This window comes from Heliangelus exortis, chromosome 1 (assembly GCF_036169615.1).
Source record: "Heliangelus exortis chromosome 1, bHelExo1.hap1, whole genome shotgun sequence".
NCBI classification, from domain to species: domain Eukaryota; kingdom Metazoa; phylum Chordata; class Aves; order Apodiformes; family Trochilidae; genus Heliangelus; species Heliangelus exortis.
The window spans coordinates 3745880-3764505 of NC_092422.1; the positions used below are offsets into that span (position 1 = coordinate 3745880).

At 40.4% G+C, this 18626-nt stretch overlaps 1 protein-coding gene across 1 annotated transcript in view; it reads right to left on the reverse strand.

Annotated features, from left to right (window-relative positions):
• The window catches only part of RSF1 (remodeling and spacing factor 1), a 65432-nt gene that overhangs the window by 13558 nt on the left and 33248 nt on the right, over nucleotides 1-18626 (reverse strand). Inside the window, exons 6-11 of the mRNA XM_071768955.1 lie at nucleotides 15017-17421; nucleotides 12435-12632; nucleotides 11215-11319; nucleotides 9568-9647; nucleotides 4035-4089; nucleotides 2681-2790 (exon numbers count right to left, since the gene is read on the reverse strand). Of these exons, the coding sequence (XP_071625056.1) occupies nucleotides 2681-2790; nucleotides 4035-4089; nucleotides 9568-9647; nucleotides 11215-11319; nucleotides 12435-12632; nucleotides 15017-17421 (2953 nt within the window). The remainder of the gene's footprint in view (nucleotides 1-2680; nucleotides 2791-4034; nucleotides 4090-9567; nucleotides 9648-11214; nucleotides 11320-12434; nucleotides 12633-15016; nucleotides 17422-18626) is intronic.

Genomic DNA, 18626 nt, shown 5'->3' on the forward strand with positions numbered 1-18626 from the left:
GGACTCTACTTAGATTAGAGTCAGTTTCCCACTCACTAAAGTAAAAAATCTATATTTATCTTCATCTTCCATAGTAACCTCCAGCAGAACAAGGGGAGAACAGATATAATATTACTTTTATTCCAATAATAATCATAAAAACACTTTCTCCTCAAGGAAGAAGGCAATGGATCTCTGGTCTCTATGCCCTAAGAGCAAGTGCATGCCACCTTCAAGGCAGCTTTACACAGCAAGGAAATAACAAATTATTCCATCAATGAGATTAGTTCCATGTTACTCAGACACCATTTTCCTTCCCCACTGCTCAAAGAAAAATAAACCAACCTCTTTAAAATGTGAGAAATCATTTATTGCTTTCAAATCCCTGCTAATAAATCACCTGAGCTCCAACATGACCTGGCAGCTGCTCACCCCCTGGCTGTAACAACATAATTTCTTCTGCTGCTGGTTTATTCATAAGGCAGATTCTTGCTCACCTCCTCAGGAGAGGACTCGAGATGACTTGGGTGATACAAAGGGTTTACAGATCTTTGGAGAATTGGAATCATAGAATCATAGAATTGGCTGGGTTGGAAGGGACCTCAGAGCTCATCAAGTCCAACCCTTGATCCACTCCCCCTGTGGTTCCCAGCCCATGGCACTCAGTGCCACATCCAGGCTCTTTGGAAATATCTCCAGGGATGGAGAATCCACCCCTTCCCTGGGCAGCCCATTCCAATGCCTGATCCCCCTCTCCAGCAAGAAATTCTTTCTAATGTCCAACCTAAACCTCCCCTGGCACAACTTGAGACCATGGCCTCTTGTCTTGCTGAGAGTTGCCTGGGAAAAGAGCCCAACCCCCCCTGGCTCCAACCTCCTTTCAGGGAGGTGGAGAGAGTGATGAGGTCTCCCCTGAGCCTCCTCTTCTCCAGCCTCAACACCCCCAGCTCCCTCAGCCTCTCCTCACAGGATCTGTGCTGGATCCCTTCACCAGCCCAGTTGCCTCCTTTGGACCTGCTCCAGCACCTCAATCTCCTTCCTGAGCTGAGGGGCCCAGAACTGGACACAGGACTCAAGCTGTGGCCTCACCAGAGCTGAGCACAGGGGCAGAATCCCTTCCCTGGACCTGCTGGCCACGCTGTTCCTGAGCCAGCCCAGGATGCCATTGGCCTTCTTGGCCACCTGGGCACACTGCTGGCTCATGTTCAGCTTCCTGTCAATCCAGACTCCCAGGTCCCTCTCTGCCTGGCTGCTCTCCAACCACTCTGTCCCCAGCCTTGAGCTCCCCATGGGGTTGTTGTGGCCAGCACAGCATGGAATGTTATGCAGTACAGGTTTGTCTGTAAGTGGAATAAGGCATTTAGCATCCTTCTCCTCCCCCCCAGTTCTCACTAACAGGACCTGCCTCACTGCAGACATAAATTTGAAGTGACACACTGACACATCATGGTTTAACCAGCTCAAAGTTCTGTATATGATGGAGTCCATAAGAAAGACTATTGTTCTGCATCAGAAGATGGATTTTTCCAGAGTAGCATCATATGGAACATGATTTCCAATTAAATTTATTGTCTTTGCACATGCCCTTCTGAAGTCATGCCAGATATCCCACAGGCAAGGGTTTTTTCCCCTGGTCAGAGGCTGCCTGACCTGTCACGAACAGCAAATCTATATAATCTTGCCTGTGGCATAATGTTTCTTACAGAAACAATTTCCCAAAGCAGCATTGGCATTTTTTATTAGTGTGGCTTCTGCTGTTCATTAAAAAAGTTACCAAAAATCAACAGCTAAGTAAGGTCAGACTGAGTTTTCTGAACAGGCTGGAAAACTCTGCATACAGAGATGCCTCTGCTCAACAGCAAAACCAAACTGAGTGTGAATTCAACCATGGTTATTCCTGGGAGGCTTTGGAAGTTGTAATGTTCTAATTTTTTTATAACAAATTCTACAAAGATCAAGTACAGGGAAGGTAACACTTTATTTTTATTGTTTATCTTCCTAATGCAGCTGGGACAAAAACACACAAGTTCTCAGGTAATTATATTCTTTTCTGATCCCAAAAAGCAGCCTAATTGTCTGGTAGATAGAAGAGGACACAGACCATCTCAAGGTATTAATTAGGAAATAATTTATAAACCACCTTGTTAACACACTGAGAACAAAGTATATTAAGATCATGCTGAATTTTGGAAGCTTCAGAGACCTGCTTTGCTTTCAAAATGCAGAGTCTGCATATTCTTGGAATTCTAATTTATTAATTACATTTTTACCACAATTTCTCTGAATAGTTCAAGACCCTTTTTAGGTTTACAGTCTTGGAAGTTCATTTCATATAAAGAAGCTGTAAGGGGAGGCAGGGGGAGAGAGGCCTTTAGACACAAGTATTAAGTGTCCCTTTGAACAGAAAGGAAAGGTTTGAATCACCTGCTTTAACTTACTCCAGAAACTGCAACACCACCACAACTCCCTCCAGTACTCCTGAACAGAATACCATACACATTTTATCTTTTTTTATGCATCCCTTTGCTATACCACCTCATATGGTCTTACAACCACCATTATTCAGAGGAAAGAGCAAAGACCCTTCAGTTAAACCTCTCTTTTAAATTTAAGTGTGCACGAGCAGCAGTGGCTCACTTGAGAAAGAAACTGCCAGTTTTGTAAATTTACAGTTTACAAGCTATTTAAACAAACTGCCAACCTGTAGCTTATGCATTTTCGGGTTCTGGTGGACCTCCTTTCAAGCAGCTTTGATTTTGGCTTTTTGGAATCTTTCTTCTTTTCTTCCTGACCTTCAGGTATTTCTGGCTCCTGTTCACATAAGACACAAGTGATAAAAAGCTTCATCACCCCCCACCCTTGTTAGGGCTGAACTCAGATACTCACCTGATCTAGAAAACTCATCTAACCAACACAATACATTTTGGCTTCTAATATAATGACTTTTAGAGCTGAGATCATGTGAACACTTGCACGTGTTGCCCTTAACTGGCTACACAGGGCTACTTAATTTTGCAAATTCAGAGTTTAAGGGTTTAGGCTACTGTATCCTTGTGATTATTCTACAAACACTGAGATCCTTCCTCAAGGGATACTCCCAGCAGCAGCTGAACAAACTGTTGCTAACATCTCTGCATACTAAGCACAAGGACACCTCCACATGGTGCAGATTCAATGAAGTGTCAAACAGATTAATTTTATGACACTGCTTCCAAGTTATTAATCTAAAAAAAACACAGACCCACACCAAGAACCTGCTCCAGGCTGAATTTTTCAAGTATTTGCTCCCAGCCAGAGACTCTTTTGCAAGTTTGTAAAAGCTGCATTACAGCCAGGTAGAGTGGAAAGTCTATGTGTATTTTAAACAAAAGCTCCATTTTAAACTCTTATGGAAGGACCAGATTATAATTTCAGACAAAGGAACGTGGCTAAGGTTTCAAAGGAATCACTTTAAAATGTATTTAAGAAATGAGAAGAGGCCATTCTCCCATGAGTAAAAATATTGTTCCTCTTCTGTAAATGGTAACCATATAAAAGCATTTGTTAATGAATCACTAAAAGTTTATAGTTTTTAACCACATATGATTTCAATATATATTTTGAGGTAAATTAAATACTTTTAGTAGATGCTGTATATTCCTCTCAGAATCATAAGCCAAAACCCTTTGTTTCTATCAGTTCCAGAGGAAAGCTGTGACAATTACCTCAGACCTAGATAACTACACAGCAGACTCCAGAGTTAAATAAACTCATTCCCACCTTTATAAAGTACAGAATGGTAAAAGTGCTCTGCTCAAAATTCAACTGTAATGAGTGGAAGGTGATTCTGCAACCTTCACTGACAGAGGACCTTGAGAGGCACCACTAGACTAAGATAAACATGATAAAGCTCCTTTGGTTTCTCTGCTAAATTCAATCTCAGTCCAAAGCAAAGAGTCTGGAATTATTTCTGACCTGCATATAGGCTGTTTTTTTCCTAACACACAACTGAGAAACCTCCTCCCTGCAAAATTTAGAAAATAAAATACTAGCACAGCCTTGCAACACTAACTTACCTGAGGTGGAATGATGTTCTCAATGCTGATACCCACATACACCAGTCGCTCTTTTCTTTAAGAGAGAAAAAAGAAAATAAACTTACAGAAAGGCTGCAGACATCTACAATAAAGCTGTCACATTAGCAACATTTGAAGCTCTTTCCATGGCTAGAGAAAAGCATCTCAATAGGATGAAAAGAGCTATTTTAGTTGGAATTATGTGCCAAGTCTCACATGATTCCATTTTCCTGCATGCATCATGTAAGATATTTCCAAAGAGTCCTGACAAAGAGCAGTACTTGAAGGTTGGGGGCACCACAGAAATCATGGAACTGGGGTGTAAAATGCAATTAAAAACCAACTGAAAAATAATAGTGTTGTGATCAAGATCATGCTGTCAGATCCATAACTACCACCATCCTCACAGGGGCTAAAGATAAAATAGGAATTCAAAATCACACTGAACTGGAAAAATTACAGGAAGATGGGATGTAATCCAAAAGGGACAGGTGCCAGGATTTAGACCTGGGTAGGAGCAATCAGCTCTAGAAACACCAGGGAGCAAATAACCACCTATGCAGCAATTCTTTGCCAGAGGAGAAGAGAACAACAAAGCTCAGCAGTGTCCTGCTGTTGTGGAAACAACTGTTGTTCCAGGTGTGAACAGAAGAGCAGCCTACAGGAGAACTGGAGGCAGCCTGCCATGGTAGTTAGCCCTGTTCACACCTAGCTGGAGAACACCTGGTGCCATCTGGGCATCACAAACACTTTCAGGAAGATGTGATTCAGCTAAAGAGTTCAGAGCAAGTCAGTGGGAGTTACTGGAGGGCAGCAGACATGTCCTGTTGAGAAAGGCTGAAAAAATAGGGGAGAATGGTCTAGAGATGTCCTGGTTTGGGCCAGGATAAAGGTGATTTTCTGTCTTGTACTTTTGCTTTCAGCTCAGTCTCTTGTAAGCAGCTGCACTGCTGAAATGAACAGCAAGTTTCTCAGGCAGTGGCTGCTGCTGGGACTGATAACACTTGATGTTTATAGTTACAGCCAGAGCCTGGGGTGCAGAACCAGGGACACTGCTCAGCTCTGAGGAACATTTTACCCTCCAGAAGGAAGAAAGAAGTCCCACCTGCAGCCCTTCTTTGGGGGGGAACGGACAAGATAGATGCCAGAATTGACCAAACAGAGGATTCCATCCCATCCACCTCATCCTCAGGATAAATTTAAGGGATCACGAGGGCCAAGCCAGATTTCCTGCTTCCAGCTTCTGGCTGCCTGCCCTTCCTGCCTTTCCTGCTTCCCTTTCCTTCACCCCGCATCCTGGGAGGATCCCATCCATTCCTCTGCCTGTGCTCCTGATCCATCCCAGCCTGAATCTGTGTGTTCCTGCCTCCAGCTCCCAACTGCTGCTGACTCCAGGATTCCAGCCTGGACTTTCCCAGGGCTGCCCTGCAGCCTGGGTGGTGACGTGAGAGTTACTGGGGGGAAGAGGGGAGGAATGTGGGATCAATTTTCCTGGATATTTGTATAGATTTAGTAATTTTTTTTCCTTTTTTTCGTTACTATTTCATTAAAGCTGTGTAGTTTATTTTCCAACCCATCAGTCTCTCTCCCTTATTCTCTCTCCTTTCTTTATCAGGGAGGAGAGGGGGGATTAATAGATAGCAGCTGTTATTTGGTTTAATTGCCAGGACAGTGTTAAACCCTGACAAGAGAACATCAGACTGAAGAGGAGAGAGAAGAATACTCAGAGGAAAGACTCTTGTAAGAAGCAAGATGTCCTCCTTGTAAGCAAACAGGATTACACCAAAGTCAATAAAAATGAGTTTAGATGGTACTGGCAAGCTCATCTTGCCTCACCACACCATCCTGTGCCAGCTGAACTGCCAAGGGCACAACGTTGCCTCCTGGCCTCTACTTGCAGCTCTCAGAAGAAACAAGTCCCTGGCAGGTCTTGCCAGATCTGTCAGTGGAGAGGTCTTGGGTATCCTGGCACTGACAAACAGGACTGCACACTGACCTTCAGGCACTGAGCTTTCAGAACAGCCAGGGACTAAACCAGACTGAGGGGAGTAAGCAAAGTGTCATCACCATGTGTCTCTAAATTATCTTGTTTTCCTAGAAAAAGCCTTGTAAACAGATGAAGATCTCCTAGGAAACTGGTGGCATTTATTGGGCTCTGTAAGGACTCTTAAAGCAAGTCACATCTCTAAAGATTTTAAAATTGTTTTGAATAACAGTATTTTAGACCATACACTCTGAAGAACAATCCCTTTGGGGGGGGAGTCACTGTACAAAACACATCTGCCAGCAGAGCTCCAACTTCCATGATCCAGTGAAGCACCACAGAGTTGGAATTAAATCATGCAAGAAGCAGTGCTAATCTCTTCAGGGCTCCTGAGCAAAATCAACCAGGATCAGACCTCTGAAGTTCCAGTGAGTGGTTGTATGAGCACAAATCTCATCACACTTGGGCTACAACAGGTTGCATCATCTACTCAAGAGATCAAGACCTGTACACAAGTGCCTGAGGTGAATATTAATTTTAGGTATTTCTACTTCACATGTGCATTGTTTTTTGCAAATAGAGGCATCTATTTGGACAAATTTTGTTTCCAATACTTTCATTAATTTCTAAGGAATTTCCATTTTAAAAGTTTTATGACTAGACATCTGCACATTTTATCCAAATAAGCTCCTGGAGAATTTTTAACTGAAAGAATCTTGCATAATATTTTTAAACTAAATAACATGAATAAGCACGATTCCTAAGGTAATACTGACAGACTACAAATGAATTTTAGAGCCAAAAGACCATGAACTTTAACAACTATAATCAATATATCTAGACTGAAATTTCTGGCTGTGTATTAGAGTGATTGGTTTTGTCTTCTGATGTCAGTTCTCCAGGCTGATGGATTAAAAGAAATCTTCATCCACCTAAGCACCACAGGACTGGTTGCATGATGAAGAATTTTGTCATATGCTGGGCAAAATCACTATGTTCTTGAAAATGAACTGAAATAGCCTCTTAAGGTAAGGAATACAACTGCCAAAATGAGAAAGGAACTAATAATGTAAGCAATTTTAGTATTTTTTGACAGTTTCTTCTACTTTTTGTGTCTTGTGATGCAAAATATCAAGAGACAAAGAGAGATGAGTAAAAACTCAGTTGTTTTAAAACATGCTCAGGAAGGCTTTCAAGATCTGTTTTTCTTCTCCCTGGCTTAAGTTCCCACTGCTTAAGAGATCAGCAAATAAAACAAGCCAATCCTGCTGAGGGGAAGGTCTTGAAAAAATTTTCTCTCATGCAAGAAGCTGCAGAAATGGCAGAAAGTTTGAAGAAGTTGGGGAAGTGTGCGTGAGAGGAAGAGCTCCACCTGATCTGGCCTGGGAAAAGCAGACAAGTCCCCAAAGGGATTTTGTCTCAAGAAGTTTGACAGTCTGTAAGATGAGCCAAAAGGGGCATCCATAAAAGTTTTAATGCCCACTCCCTCTAGCTGGTGGTAGGACATGATAACAGAGGTTAGAGTGTACATGAGATGCCTGAAGTTAAGGTTGTTGCAACAGCATCTTTAGCTCATGAACAGGGAAAAAAAGAAAAGTATGACTTTGATCTGTGTATTTGTCAGTCAATGTGGAACCTACATTTTCATAAAGAAAAAAGCTGTGACATAAGGCTTTGGAGATGTGTCAGAATACAGCTGAGCAGCTGAATCCCTTTCCATCAGAGCATGACAGTATCAAAAAACCTACAGAGTGTTTGTGTCCATGATGAGACAGTTGGTTAACTTCTCTTTGCTGAAAAAGCAGACAATATGCACTGAGTTTAAAAAAAAAATAGTATTTCTGTGCCCCAACCAACCATGCTCATTTCTCTTTTTTAAAAAAGAGACTTAATTTTTTTTTTTTAAATATATGTAAAAACATATCAGTCTTATGATATACAATAGAAACCACGAGGTTCATTTGGTATGAGGATCAGACTGCAAAATGGTTGTTAAACATCTGTTTCAGACACTGAAAAGTACCATGTTTCAACTATATGCTCCCCTGTAACCCTTAGAAGGCATTTTTATGCAACACTTGTTATTTCCAGAAGGCAACACAAACTGGAAAAAGCTTGCATTCCATGTAATGTTTGCCAGCAGAGTATTTACTGAGGTGGGTCCAAACTCACTGTTCAGCAGTAATGAGCTTTCCCACCTTATAGCAGAGCACCTGACACATTCCTTAGTGTCCCACATTCCTTTGCAGATGGGTGAATTTGTAGCTTTGGGAATAAGAGTTTTGGCTGTTTTTATGAGTGTGCTCAGCTTACACTGTCACTGTTGCTGTTGCAAGAGCAATAAGAAACAGGAGGTTTGAAGGAAGCTGACAGCAGGCATGGACTGTGCCCTGCTCTTCCCAGTGCCAAATGATTACACCCCATATAATATTACAGTACCTGCTACAAATATAAACCTGCTCAGTTGCTTTCTTTTAAAAGGTCTCAGCTTCTGGAGAAGTTTGCCTTTTAAGATACAATCCATGCAAACCTTTATTTTATATTGCATTGAGATATTAGTAAATCTTGCCAGGTACTCAATGTATGTCCTAAAAGGTATAAATTACAAAGACTGTGTTTAATGCTCCTCATTTTCAGGTCTGAAACCAGCAGATGGGATATTCCTGATATTAAGGATGTTGTTCATGGATGCAGCAGACCCATTTGCATTCAGCCTTCATTAACAGAAAGGATGGACACAAAATTTCATTCCCAGCTGTAATTTAGCTGATCCATTGCATGACAAAAATTGCCTGACCTTGTAAATCTGGCAAAGTTTGACAGAATCTAAAGCAGCAAGACTCAAACACCACATTAATCTGGATGACCTTTGCAACAAAGTCAAGACTGAACCCTGCTGACTGCAGGAACTCTACATGCAGCTGACAGTCTGATTAACAAAGCAGCTGAACCAGTGCTGAAAACTATTTAACTGTGACCAGACTTTTCTCAGTGGTGCCCAGTGACAGGACAAGGGGCAGTGCTCACAAAATGGAACACAGGAGGTTCAGCTTCTTTGTTGAAAAAAAGGAAAAACTTCTTTCCTGTGAGTTTAACAGAGAACTAGCACAGGCTGCCCAGAGGGGTGGTGGAGTCTCCATCTCAGGAGACATTCAAAACCTGCCTGGATCCCATCCTCTGCAACCTGATCTAGGTGAGCCTGCCCTGGCAGGAGGGTTGGACTGGATGATCTCCATAATCCTTCCCAATCCCTGCTCTTCCATGATTCTATAACTACTGGTACAGGAAAGTCAAACTTGTGTTCAGGCACTTTAACCAAAGTTTAATACAAATGCATTTGCTTATCTTTTTCAATTACTGGACATTTCTCCCTTCTTGCAAGCTTCTCCCAGCATGGTGCCACCAATAATCAGTGGGAAATCAAAACTGCTCCTACCAATTCCCAGTTTTGCCTCTACTTTCCTCCCCAGTCCTGATATTTAATGCTTATTCAGTTATTACCACCCCTCTTTCCAGCAGCTTGCTGGGAGCACAAGCCATCAGTGGTACCTGCGTTCTGCACGCTCCTTCTTCTTTAAGACAACATCCAGATCTTGTAATTGTTCTTCTAATTTCTCACAGAGTAATTTCTAAGGGAATGAAATACAACATTAGTTTTTATTCATAACCAGCAGTTATTCATAACTAACATTCACACACTTCATTCACTATTTCTGCATTTGTCTGGAAGAAGGGCAAGTGCCATGCACCACTGAAGGCTCCTCTTCAATGAGCAAAGCTTTACAACAAAAAACTTGTCTTCCAGGAAAAACACATCCTTCCCTGGAAAATGCTGTAAAAATGCACCCTCCCAGTAACTGCCATGTACTGTGGGAAGCAAGATGCCTAAAACAAGTGTAAAAGGTCTTTAGAATAAACATACTTCTAAATTAGGATCACGTTTTTGTTGGTATTTACAACTTTGCCTCAGAGAAACTTGAAGATTTCACAGACCTACATAATACACCTGCAGCAAGCTGAGTGCTTACACACACAGTGTGTAAGTCCTAGTCCCTTCATTTTTGGAGAACACAGGGGTCTGTGGACACCATCATAAAAAGCAGGGACACATTTCAGGATCATTCTCTTACCAATCATTCCATACCTTAGAACACTAATTAACCATATGCTCCTGTTGTGCTCTTTCCAAGGATGATCTTCATTCCTTTACCAATCTGTCATTTTTCCTATTTAAAATTACTGAACACCAAGAGTGGCACAGGGATGCTGTGACTGCAAGCTGCCATCCCAAATTGTATGGACAAAATTTGCTTGCATATTTAGGATCATCACTATTAAAAAATACTTCTGAGAAGTAAACTAAAAATCAATGCTCTGTCCAGCACTATCATGCCATGCCCAGTGTAGCTCTTCAAGGGGCAGCAGCCCTTTTGGCAAAGAATTTTTCTAAAAGCAAGGAGTGGGGTTGGGATCAGGCAGATTATTCTGCAAATAGGCATAAATAGTTCCCCATTAATTTAATAAAAACAGCTTCAGTCATTCTGAGGTTTATCTTCCCAAGCACCAGCCCTGAAAACCTTGCTATTTTAAATGTACATTTCACTGGACACAGGCACTATGTTTTCTTTTGGCAGAAGCAGCTTCAAACCTTCAGAAAAGTGTTCATGCTTGTTTGACAAGAACAATGCTGGCTTTTCCCAGCAGAGGCAAACCACCATGGGACCCCTCAGAAACAGCAGCTTTCTCTAACAAGCTGCTGAGCAAATCTCTGAAGAAGGAACAGCACTTCAGACACAGCTGCTGGCTTTGCTGCCATCCCTCACTGCCTGCTGCTCCCCTTTGGGATGATAAGATGGTTTTTCTTTGGGGAAAAATTAAGATATTTTTAACTCTATGTTAGTCTTGAGGCAATTTAAGCAAAGATGGGTGAAGACCAGTGTGGCTGAAGATTCCCATCTACACTTCAGCACCACAGTCACTCAGCACCAGCAGAAAAAAAATAAGGGGAAAGAAAATCACCTCCCATATCTCAGTTTTACCAGTGGAAAAGAGGGAAGATCACATCCCTACCATTCCTCACGGCCTGTTTAACAGCAAAAAAAATAATAATAAAGGAACTTGCTAAATTCCCAACAAATCTCCCCAACCCCAAAGCAAGCTGGAAAGCAGAACAGTGAAGTTGAAGAGGAACCATACATGCTGGCAAGGTGGGCAGAACCACTCTCCATCAGGGATTATCATCAAGGGAGGGCGAAGGCAGGCTGTGTGGTATCCACTGTCACAGGAGTCACACAACAAAATCTGTGCAAATAAAATGAATCATTAATATCTGTTGGCACCCACAGCATGTAACAAGCTCCAGAACTATTTCCCAAGCCAACACTGAAGCAGCTTTACAAACACTTTGGACTGTGCCAAACCCAAACAAAACCCTGTATCACTCATCACTTGATGTCTCCAGGGCCAGGGGTGGTTTTTATGGGGAGGTTTAAGTGTCAGTTTTCTGCTCTAACACCAGATTTCCTTTTATTGTGAGTTCTCAGACACTTAGTGCTATTGGACTTGTGTGCCCACAGTGTGGAGTCTGGGAATGCTTTCCAGGTCACAGACTAAGAGGAAAATTGCATCTGGACAAGATATGGTGTGAACATGTCCAAACTAAGGAAACCTGGCAGTTTCTTCAGTCAGGATGATTTTATGTCCCAGATGTTAGAGACAAAGCCTTGAAAACTCCCAGGGCTAAAAAGAACTGGGCAACTACTAGAATTCATACTTGGCTGAGTAAAACTTGAGATATCTCTTTCCATTAAATCTGAGGAACAAAGCTGCGTGAGTATCTACTGGAATATTTCTCTCTAACATCCTAAAGGTACAAAATTTGTCTCAACTGTTAGGATATCTGTCCCACACCTGAGAAAATGCTTGTTTTGTGGATTCACAGCAGGCCTGCATGTTATGATTTCCCAGATAAAGAGGAATTCATGATTCACCAGTGGTGAATGTGAACCAAAAAAAATCAGAAATAGCAAAAGCCCACTGTGCATGGGATTTTGCTACCTCAGGGTGATGTGCAGCTGCATCCAGTGGGGATGCCCATGTAGCTGTGACTACCTCACAGGACACACAAGCAGCACATGTTGCACTGCTGTTTGGTTTTTGTTTGTTTGTTTTAATGTTGTCTGTATATACATTGAGACTGCAAGCACAAACCTTTACCCAGATTAATTCTCAACAGGCCAAGGTGTGTTATACCTCATAAAAAATGACATTTCAGAGGTGGTCAGGAGAAATATCCTCCTTCTCTCCTTATTAGAGGCAAACTCATCTCCTACAAGGAGCCATGGCAGAGGCTGATGTGCCTTCATGTGCCCACCAAGGCCACCCCTGACCCAACAGGAGCTTTCCCAGAAACCCACCAGCTCAGGGTGATTGGGAAGGCCACACTTCTTGCACGGCTCATCATCATCAGCAGGTGCAGCTTCTTCTTCCTCCTCTTCTTCCTCCTCCTCTTCCTCATCAGAGTTTTTCTCACTCTCTGAGTCCTCACTCTCTTCATTACTTGAGTATTTCCACCTCCCACGTGTTCGTGTACCCGTCCACCGGACTTTGCTTCTCTGAGACATAAAATTACAGAGAAAAAACATTTAGTTTTTTCCTAGACCTTAAAAAAAAATCTCTCTACAGTGAAGTGATTCATTTCAATCATAACAGATTTTACAACATTTACAGCATTTACAACAGAGCCTTTCAATTAATAAGCTGTCTCTTAAAGAGATTTGAAATGCAAGAAGAAAACAGTGAGAGAAAAAAACTATATTTACCTGCAGAAAAAGGTTTTCAAGTAAGATCTGGAAGTAAGCAGACAACTTTGTCACTCAGCCCCTTTATTTCTGACCAGGTAAACTTGCTTGTGAAGACAGTAAATTCCACATTTAAACTTTCTGACTTTTTGTTGACACCTTTCCTTAATGTAAAGAAAATATTTTCTTTTTCTTCCCAGGTACAGTTCATGTCTTTTATGTTGCTTTGGGAAACACATCTGCACTCTAACAAGTATGTTAAGTGTTTCTGGTGCTTTCCCCTCTACAATGGGAATGCTATTCTGAAATAAAATGACTGTACCTTTTAAATGTGTAATTTACACCTAGGTTTCCCTTCACATTCATACTTCTCCATTACTTAAGTGAAAACTGATTCCATTGATGCACTATTTTTTTTTTGCTACTCAAAGGGACATCTGTCCCTTCTGATCATGTTTTCTATCACACTATGACTGAAAAACAGATTTTGATTGAAACTCAGAATATTATTTTGTCATAGCTAAAGCTTACTTCCCCAGCTAGGACATTTTATATTTAAAGCATCATAACAAGCAGAATAAACTTTTCTTCTCATTAACTGACTTGTTTCTCACTGATGTCAGTATCTCCAAACTCCTCCTGCCCCCCCGCCCATCCCACAGCACTAAAAAAGGGAAATAACTTTTCTAGCTTTTTTAACTAAAAAACATTTTTTTCAGTTTTGACTGAGCAACTCACTGGCCTGAATGAGATGAATAAACCAAAATGTATAAAATATTTATTTCTTTATATTTATGGACTTGTACCAAAGCAGTATTTGTCATAGTGATAAAATTTTGTTTCAGGTTAACATTAATTTCCAGCTTTTTACAGATTTTACTGTTCACTAAAGTTTAGTACCAAAAGTACTTTAAATTCATGACAATGTTTAAGTTGAGGCTTCAACATATGTTATCATAATTTCAAACTGCTTTTTAAAAACCCTTCTTTAAAATAAAACCTATTAAAAATAGCTTATTTCCTTGTGATGAAAGTTTCCCAGATCTTTAATGACAGGTGTTTGCTGGTTTCAAACATCTTCCTCTACCATATTTATTTTACAAGCTCTACAGGAAATTAAGTATCTTCAGATATCTTCCAGAAAAAAATATCAAGGCAAAGTGCCTATAAAAGTATTCCAAAATTAAAATTCTTCTGGGACTCACAATTCCTATTACTTTGTTTTATTTTCTTTTTTAAAATTAAAATCTTGAAATGAAAAATTTACTTTCCAATTCTTTATGTATATGAAAGAATTCTTCAGTACAGTTTTTACTGTTTACTGAAAAAAATCAACTTCACATTATGAAACTTATTCAATGCAGCAGTATGTGAAAAACTTGCAAAATAAGTGAATGTCTTGGTAGAACTACCAAATAACTAAGAAGATGTCCAATAATAACTAAGAAAATAAGAGGAAAAAATTAACAGGATTTCAAGTTGATATAAAAGGGTGCACTTGCCTCATTTCTCATTTGCACTCCACATCCAGATAAAACAGCAGGCAAATTAGTGAAGGTGTTTATAATTACACAGACTCTGAAGCACACTGCATATGTACATACAATTTTTTGTGTTCTATTTACCTGACAATACTTTTAAGATCTGTGCTGCACAAGGGAAAGTTTATCATGAAAAAAAGACACCTCCCCCCAAAGTAAAATATCTATCCCACGGATAAGAAAAGCTAAATTATATCAAACTCACCAAAACAATAACTTTAGCTTCACCTAGCACCAGAAGTCATTGTATTTTTATTTTTCACCATTTTTGGTTCCTTTGTGGCTTATGATCATCCTCAAACTGATCAACCAGACACCAACAAGCATGCAAACAGTAAATCCACAGGAGCTAAAAGTCACCATTCAGCCACTCAGCCAGACTGACCCAGGCATGATAATTTCATTTCATTTCATTTTATTTCATATCTTAGAAAAATTAACTTTGGTTGACTTGGTCTACTTATTCTAGGCCAAATGACAGGATTTATAAACTCTAAAGTCAACACTCTCTTATGGGGTGTTTTTTAGATTTGGTGAGTGCACTAACTGGATTGCAAAGCCAGTTCCAAAGGAACAAAATCCTCAATATTCCTATGTAATATAAATATTCTCCTCACACACAAGACTCGTTATTCCAGGTTAATAAAACTGCATTACCTTGTTAACCTTAGAATTTGACTCCTTCTCTTGTTTTTTTGCATCTTCTTTTCGTTCTGGTTTTTGTGCTGCTGCAGGTTTCTCCTCTTCCTCTTCAGGTCGTTTTTTGTCAGGTTTCTGATCCCGAGTCTCCACAACTTTGGGAGTAGGCTTGGATATTCTTGGAGATCGCCTTAACGTGCGGCCAACGCTGACCTCTTCTGGTGGAGTTTCTGTCTTCCTCTTCCGACTGGAGATCCTGATTGTTAATTTAATTCCTTCTTTCTGTCTTTCAGAAGTTATTTCTTTATTATCTGTTGCACAGTTGTCTTCTTCAGAAACTAGCTTATATTTAAATTTGCTTTTAGGTGGTGGAGTTTCCTTTTTACTCTCTGAGGAGTCCTCTAGATTAGAAGCTTGGGCATCATCTAATCTATCTGACTCTGTCTTGGTAGCTTTTGGCTCTTCCTCTTGTTTTTCAGAGCTGGGTATTTCTTCTGCTTTGTTCTCCTCAGGCAGAGCTGTTTGACTGTCAGAGCTCTTGTTTTCTGTTTGACCACCAGAGCTCTCCTTTTCCATTTGACTACCAGAGCTCTCCTTTTCCATTTGAATACCAGAGCTCCCTTTTTCTGTTTGAATATCAGAGGTTTCCTTTTCTGCTTGAATACCAGAGCTCTCCTTTTCTGTTTGACTACCAGAGCTCTCCTTTTCTGTTTGAATACCAGAGCTCTCCTTTTCTGTTTGAATACCAGAGCTCTCTTTTTCTGTTGGAGTATCAGAGGTCTCCTTTTCTGCTTGACTACCAGAGTCCTTTTCCATTTGACTACCAGAGCTCTCCTTTTCCATTTGACTGCCAGAGCTCTCCTTTTCCATTTGACTGCCAGAGCTCTCCTTTTCCATTTGACTCCCAGAGCTCTCCTTTTCCATTTGACTCCCAGAGCTCTCCTTTTCCATTTGACTCCCAGAGCTCTCCTTTTCCATTTGACTCCCAGAGCTCTCCTTTTCCATTTGACTGCCAGAGCTCTCCTTTTCCATTTGACTGCCAGAGCTCTCCTTTTCCATTTGACTACCAGAACTCTCCTTTTCCATTTGACTGCCAGAGCTCTCCTTTTCCATTTGACTGCCAGAGCTCTCCTTTTCTGTCTGACTACCAGATTTTTCTTTTTCCGCTTGGCTATCAGAGCTCTCCTTTTCTGTTTGGCTACCAGAGCCCTCCTTTTCCAGAGCAGGATTTTCTAAAATAACAGAAGCAGCTGAAGGAGGTGTCTGAGCAGCTTTGGGAGAACCAGGTTTCTCCTCAGGCTCACCTTTACTTGTCAGAGTCTCTTCATCAGACGGTGCAAGCCTGGGCAGTTCTGCAGGAGCAGATGCACTTGGAGACCTCTCTGCTTTCTCTAAACATTCTTTGGGTGGCTGTATTATGTCCATTTTGATTTTCATGGCTGTTTTCTCTTCAGTTGTTTTGGCACAGTCCTCAGAATTTGAAGACCCTTCCACTACCATTTCAGCAGTTGTGCTGTCAAAGGACTCTTTTTCCACAGGACTAGATTCCTCTTTTAAAGGCACTTTTTGATTAGAAGCCTCAGAGACCACAGCCCCAGTTTCTTTCACCACAGTCACTGAATTTTTCTCAACTTCACACACTTTTATAATTTTACTAACAGAGTCTGACACTTTTAGGGAGTCTGATACCTTGTCCCCACTTTTCCCATTTCTCTCTTTTAATGAGCTGCTGCCTTCCTTGGGGCTAGCAGAGTGTTCTGACTTATTATTTTGTATGACACTTGGGGTTATTTTTTCACAGGTAACCTCACCATTTACTAGCACCTTCCCATCAGGACATAAAGCAGTAATTGTAGGGACTCTCTTAAAAGTTTCTTCTTCAGGTTTCCCTTCTTCCTTCAAGACATCCTTTGTTGGAGTAACACATTTACACAGAGACCCTTTAATTGGGCTGTCATAGTCATCCGTCAGCTTGATCTCTCGTTTTTTAAGTGGTATTTTTGCCTGCTGATCATTTTTAAGTTTCTCACTTTCTTCCACAGATTTCTCCACAATTTCTTGGGGAGTTTTGACATTAACACAAAATTCTAACCTCTCAGGCTCATGAACGACTATTTTGTCCGTACAACTTTTTACTTCCTTTAAGTCTTTTGATTCTGTTTTGTTTTCCTTTGCCTCTACTTTAACAGGCTTGACATTTTCTTTAAAGGAGTCACTTTCTTCTTTGACAGTTTGCTTTTCTTCATTGTATTCTGAAGGTTTCTCTAACTTTACTATTACTGGCAATTTTACAATTTCTTTTTCTTCCACTTTCTCAATTTTCATATTTTCATCTTCTTTGACCACAGGAAGAGGAAGGCTTTCCATTTCCACTGGCTGTTCCTCCACATCCTCTTTTTCTTCTTTGATTTTTAATTGAGTTTCTGTTGACAAAGAAAAACAACTATGAAACAACCAGAGGACCTACAGGATTACTAAAAGCATCCATCAAAACAAAGGTTTACCTGAAAAACCCAGCAACCCAATGTCCCCTGCAAATTAATCTTCTCTCATGGATTTATTAGGATTTATTAGGAATTATGAGGAGTCTAACACTCATTAGACAAGTGGGTTGCCAATTTTCACCTACAGAATCACACTTCAGTTTAAGTACATATCAATACACTGAGTTTCAGAAGCTGGTAGCAGAATTCTAGATTTATACAGACATCTCAGCCCCTTCTTTAGCAGTACCACAATACTTTGAGAGGATACTTAAGTAGTTTATGATGTAGTTTAAGATGCATGAAGCATCAACTTCAAGTTTCTCTTGAGTTTTTTAATTACTTCCCAACCAAACAAAAATATTTCATGAACAGTGTAAGATTCCACAGTCTTCAAGTGAAATTCCACACAGAAATCAGCATGGTTTTTATTTCAAGAAATGTTTAACTACCATATTTTAATAATTCAGAGAAACAAGGAGACATTCAACATTCCAGCTTAGTGCAAAACCCACCTTGTTTCTCTGGACAATGACTGCATCCCCTGTGTACTATCAGAACACAAATAACAGACAATACTCTATGTTCACTTCATCTGCCATTTCTAAATGAGCACAGTACATACCAGAAAAATCTGCAGAGCCTGAAGAATTAGGTTCTGCCTTCTTTGCAAAGTCAGCTACAGATTGTTAGGGCTTAAAGCACAGTTCCAGCATTCAGAAGAAATGATACATCTATTCTGTAACTATGTACTTAAGCCTATCATTTATCATCACCACAGCCTCTTAATGTCTCTCTCATTTTTTTTTAATATTTTACCATACTTTGAGTCAGCTGGGGCTACAATTAATTAGAAAAAAAGTAAACACTACACATAGCATAACAGCATCTTCTACTATCAGGAATATGGCAAGTGTGCCATAACTCCAAAAAAGATTTTTCTCCTATTCTCCCCTACCCCTCTGCCTCCACACCTGTGTAGTGAGAGCTTCCCAAAGTGGTTAGAAATATAGAGGGGAAAGTATATGACACTTAAATTCATTATGTGAAAGCAAATAAGCATTTTAGAAACTAAGAGTGGTGAGGATGGATTTGTAGATTTTATATTTTCAAGTACAAAATCCATAACCAAATAAACAGTGAGA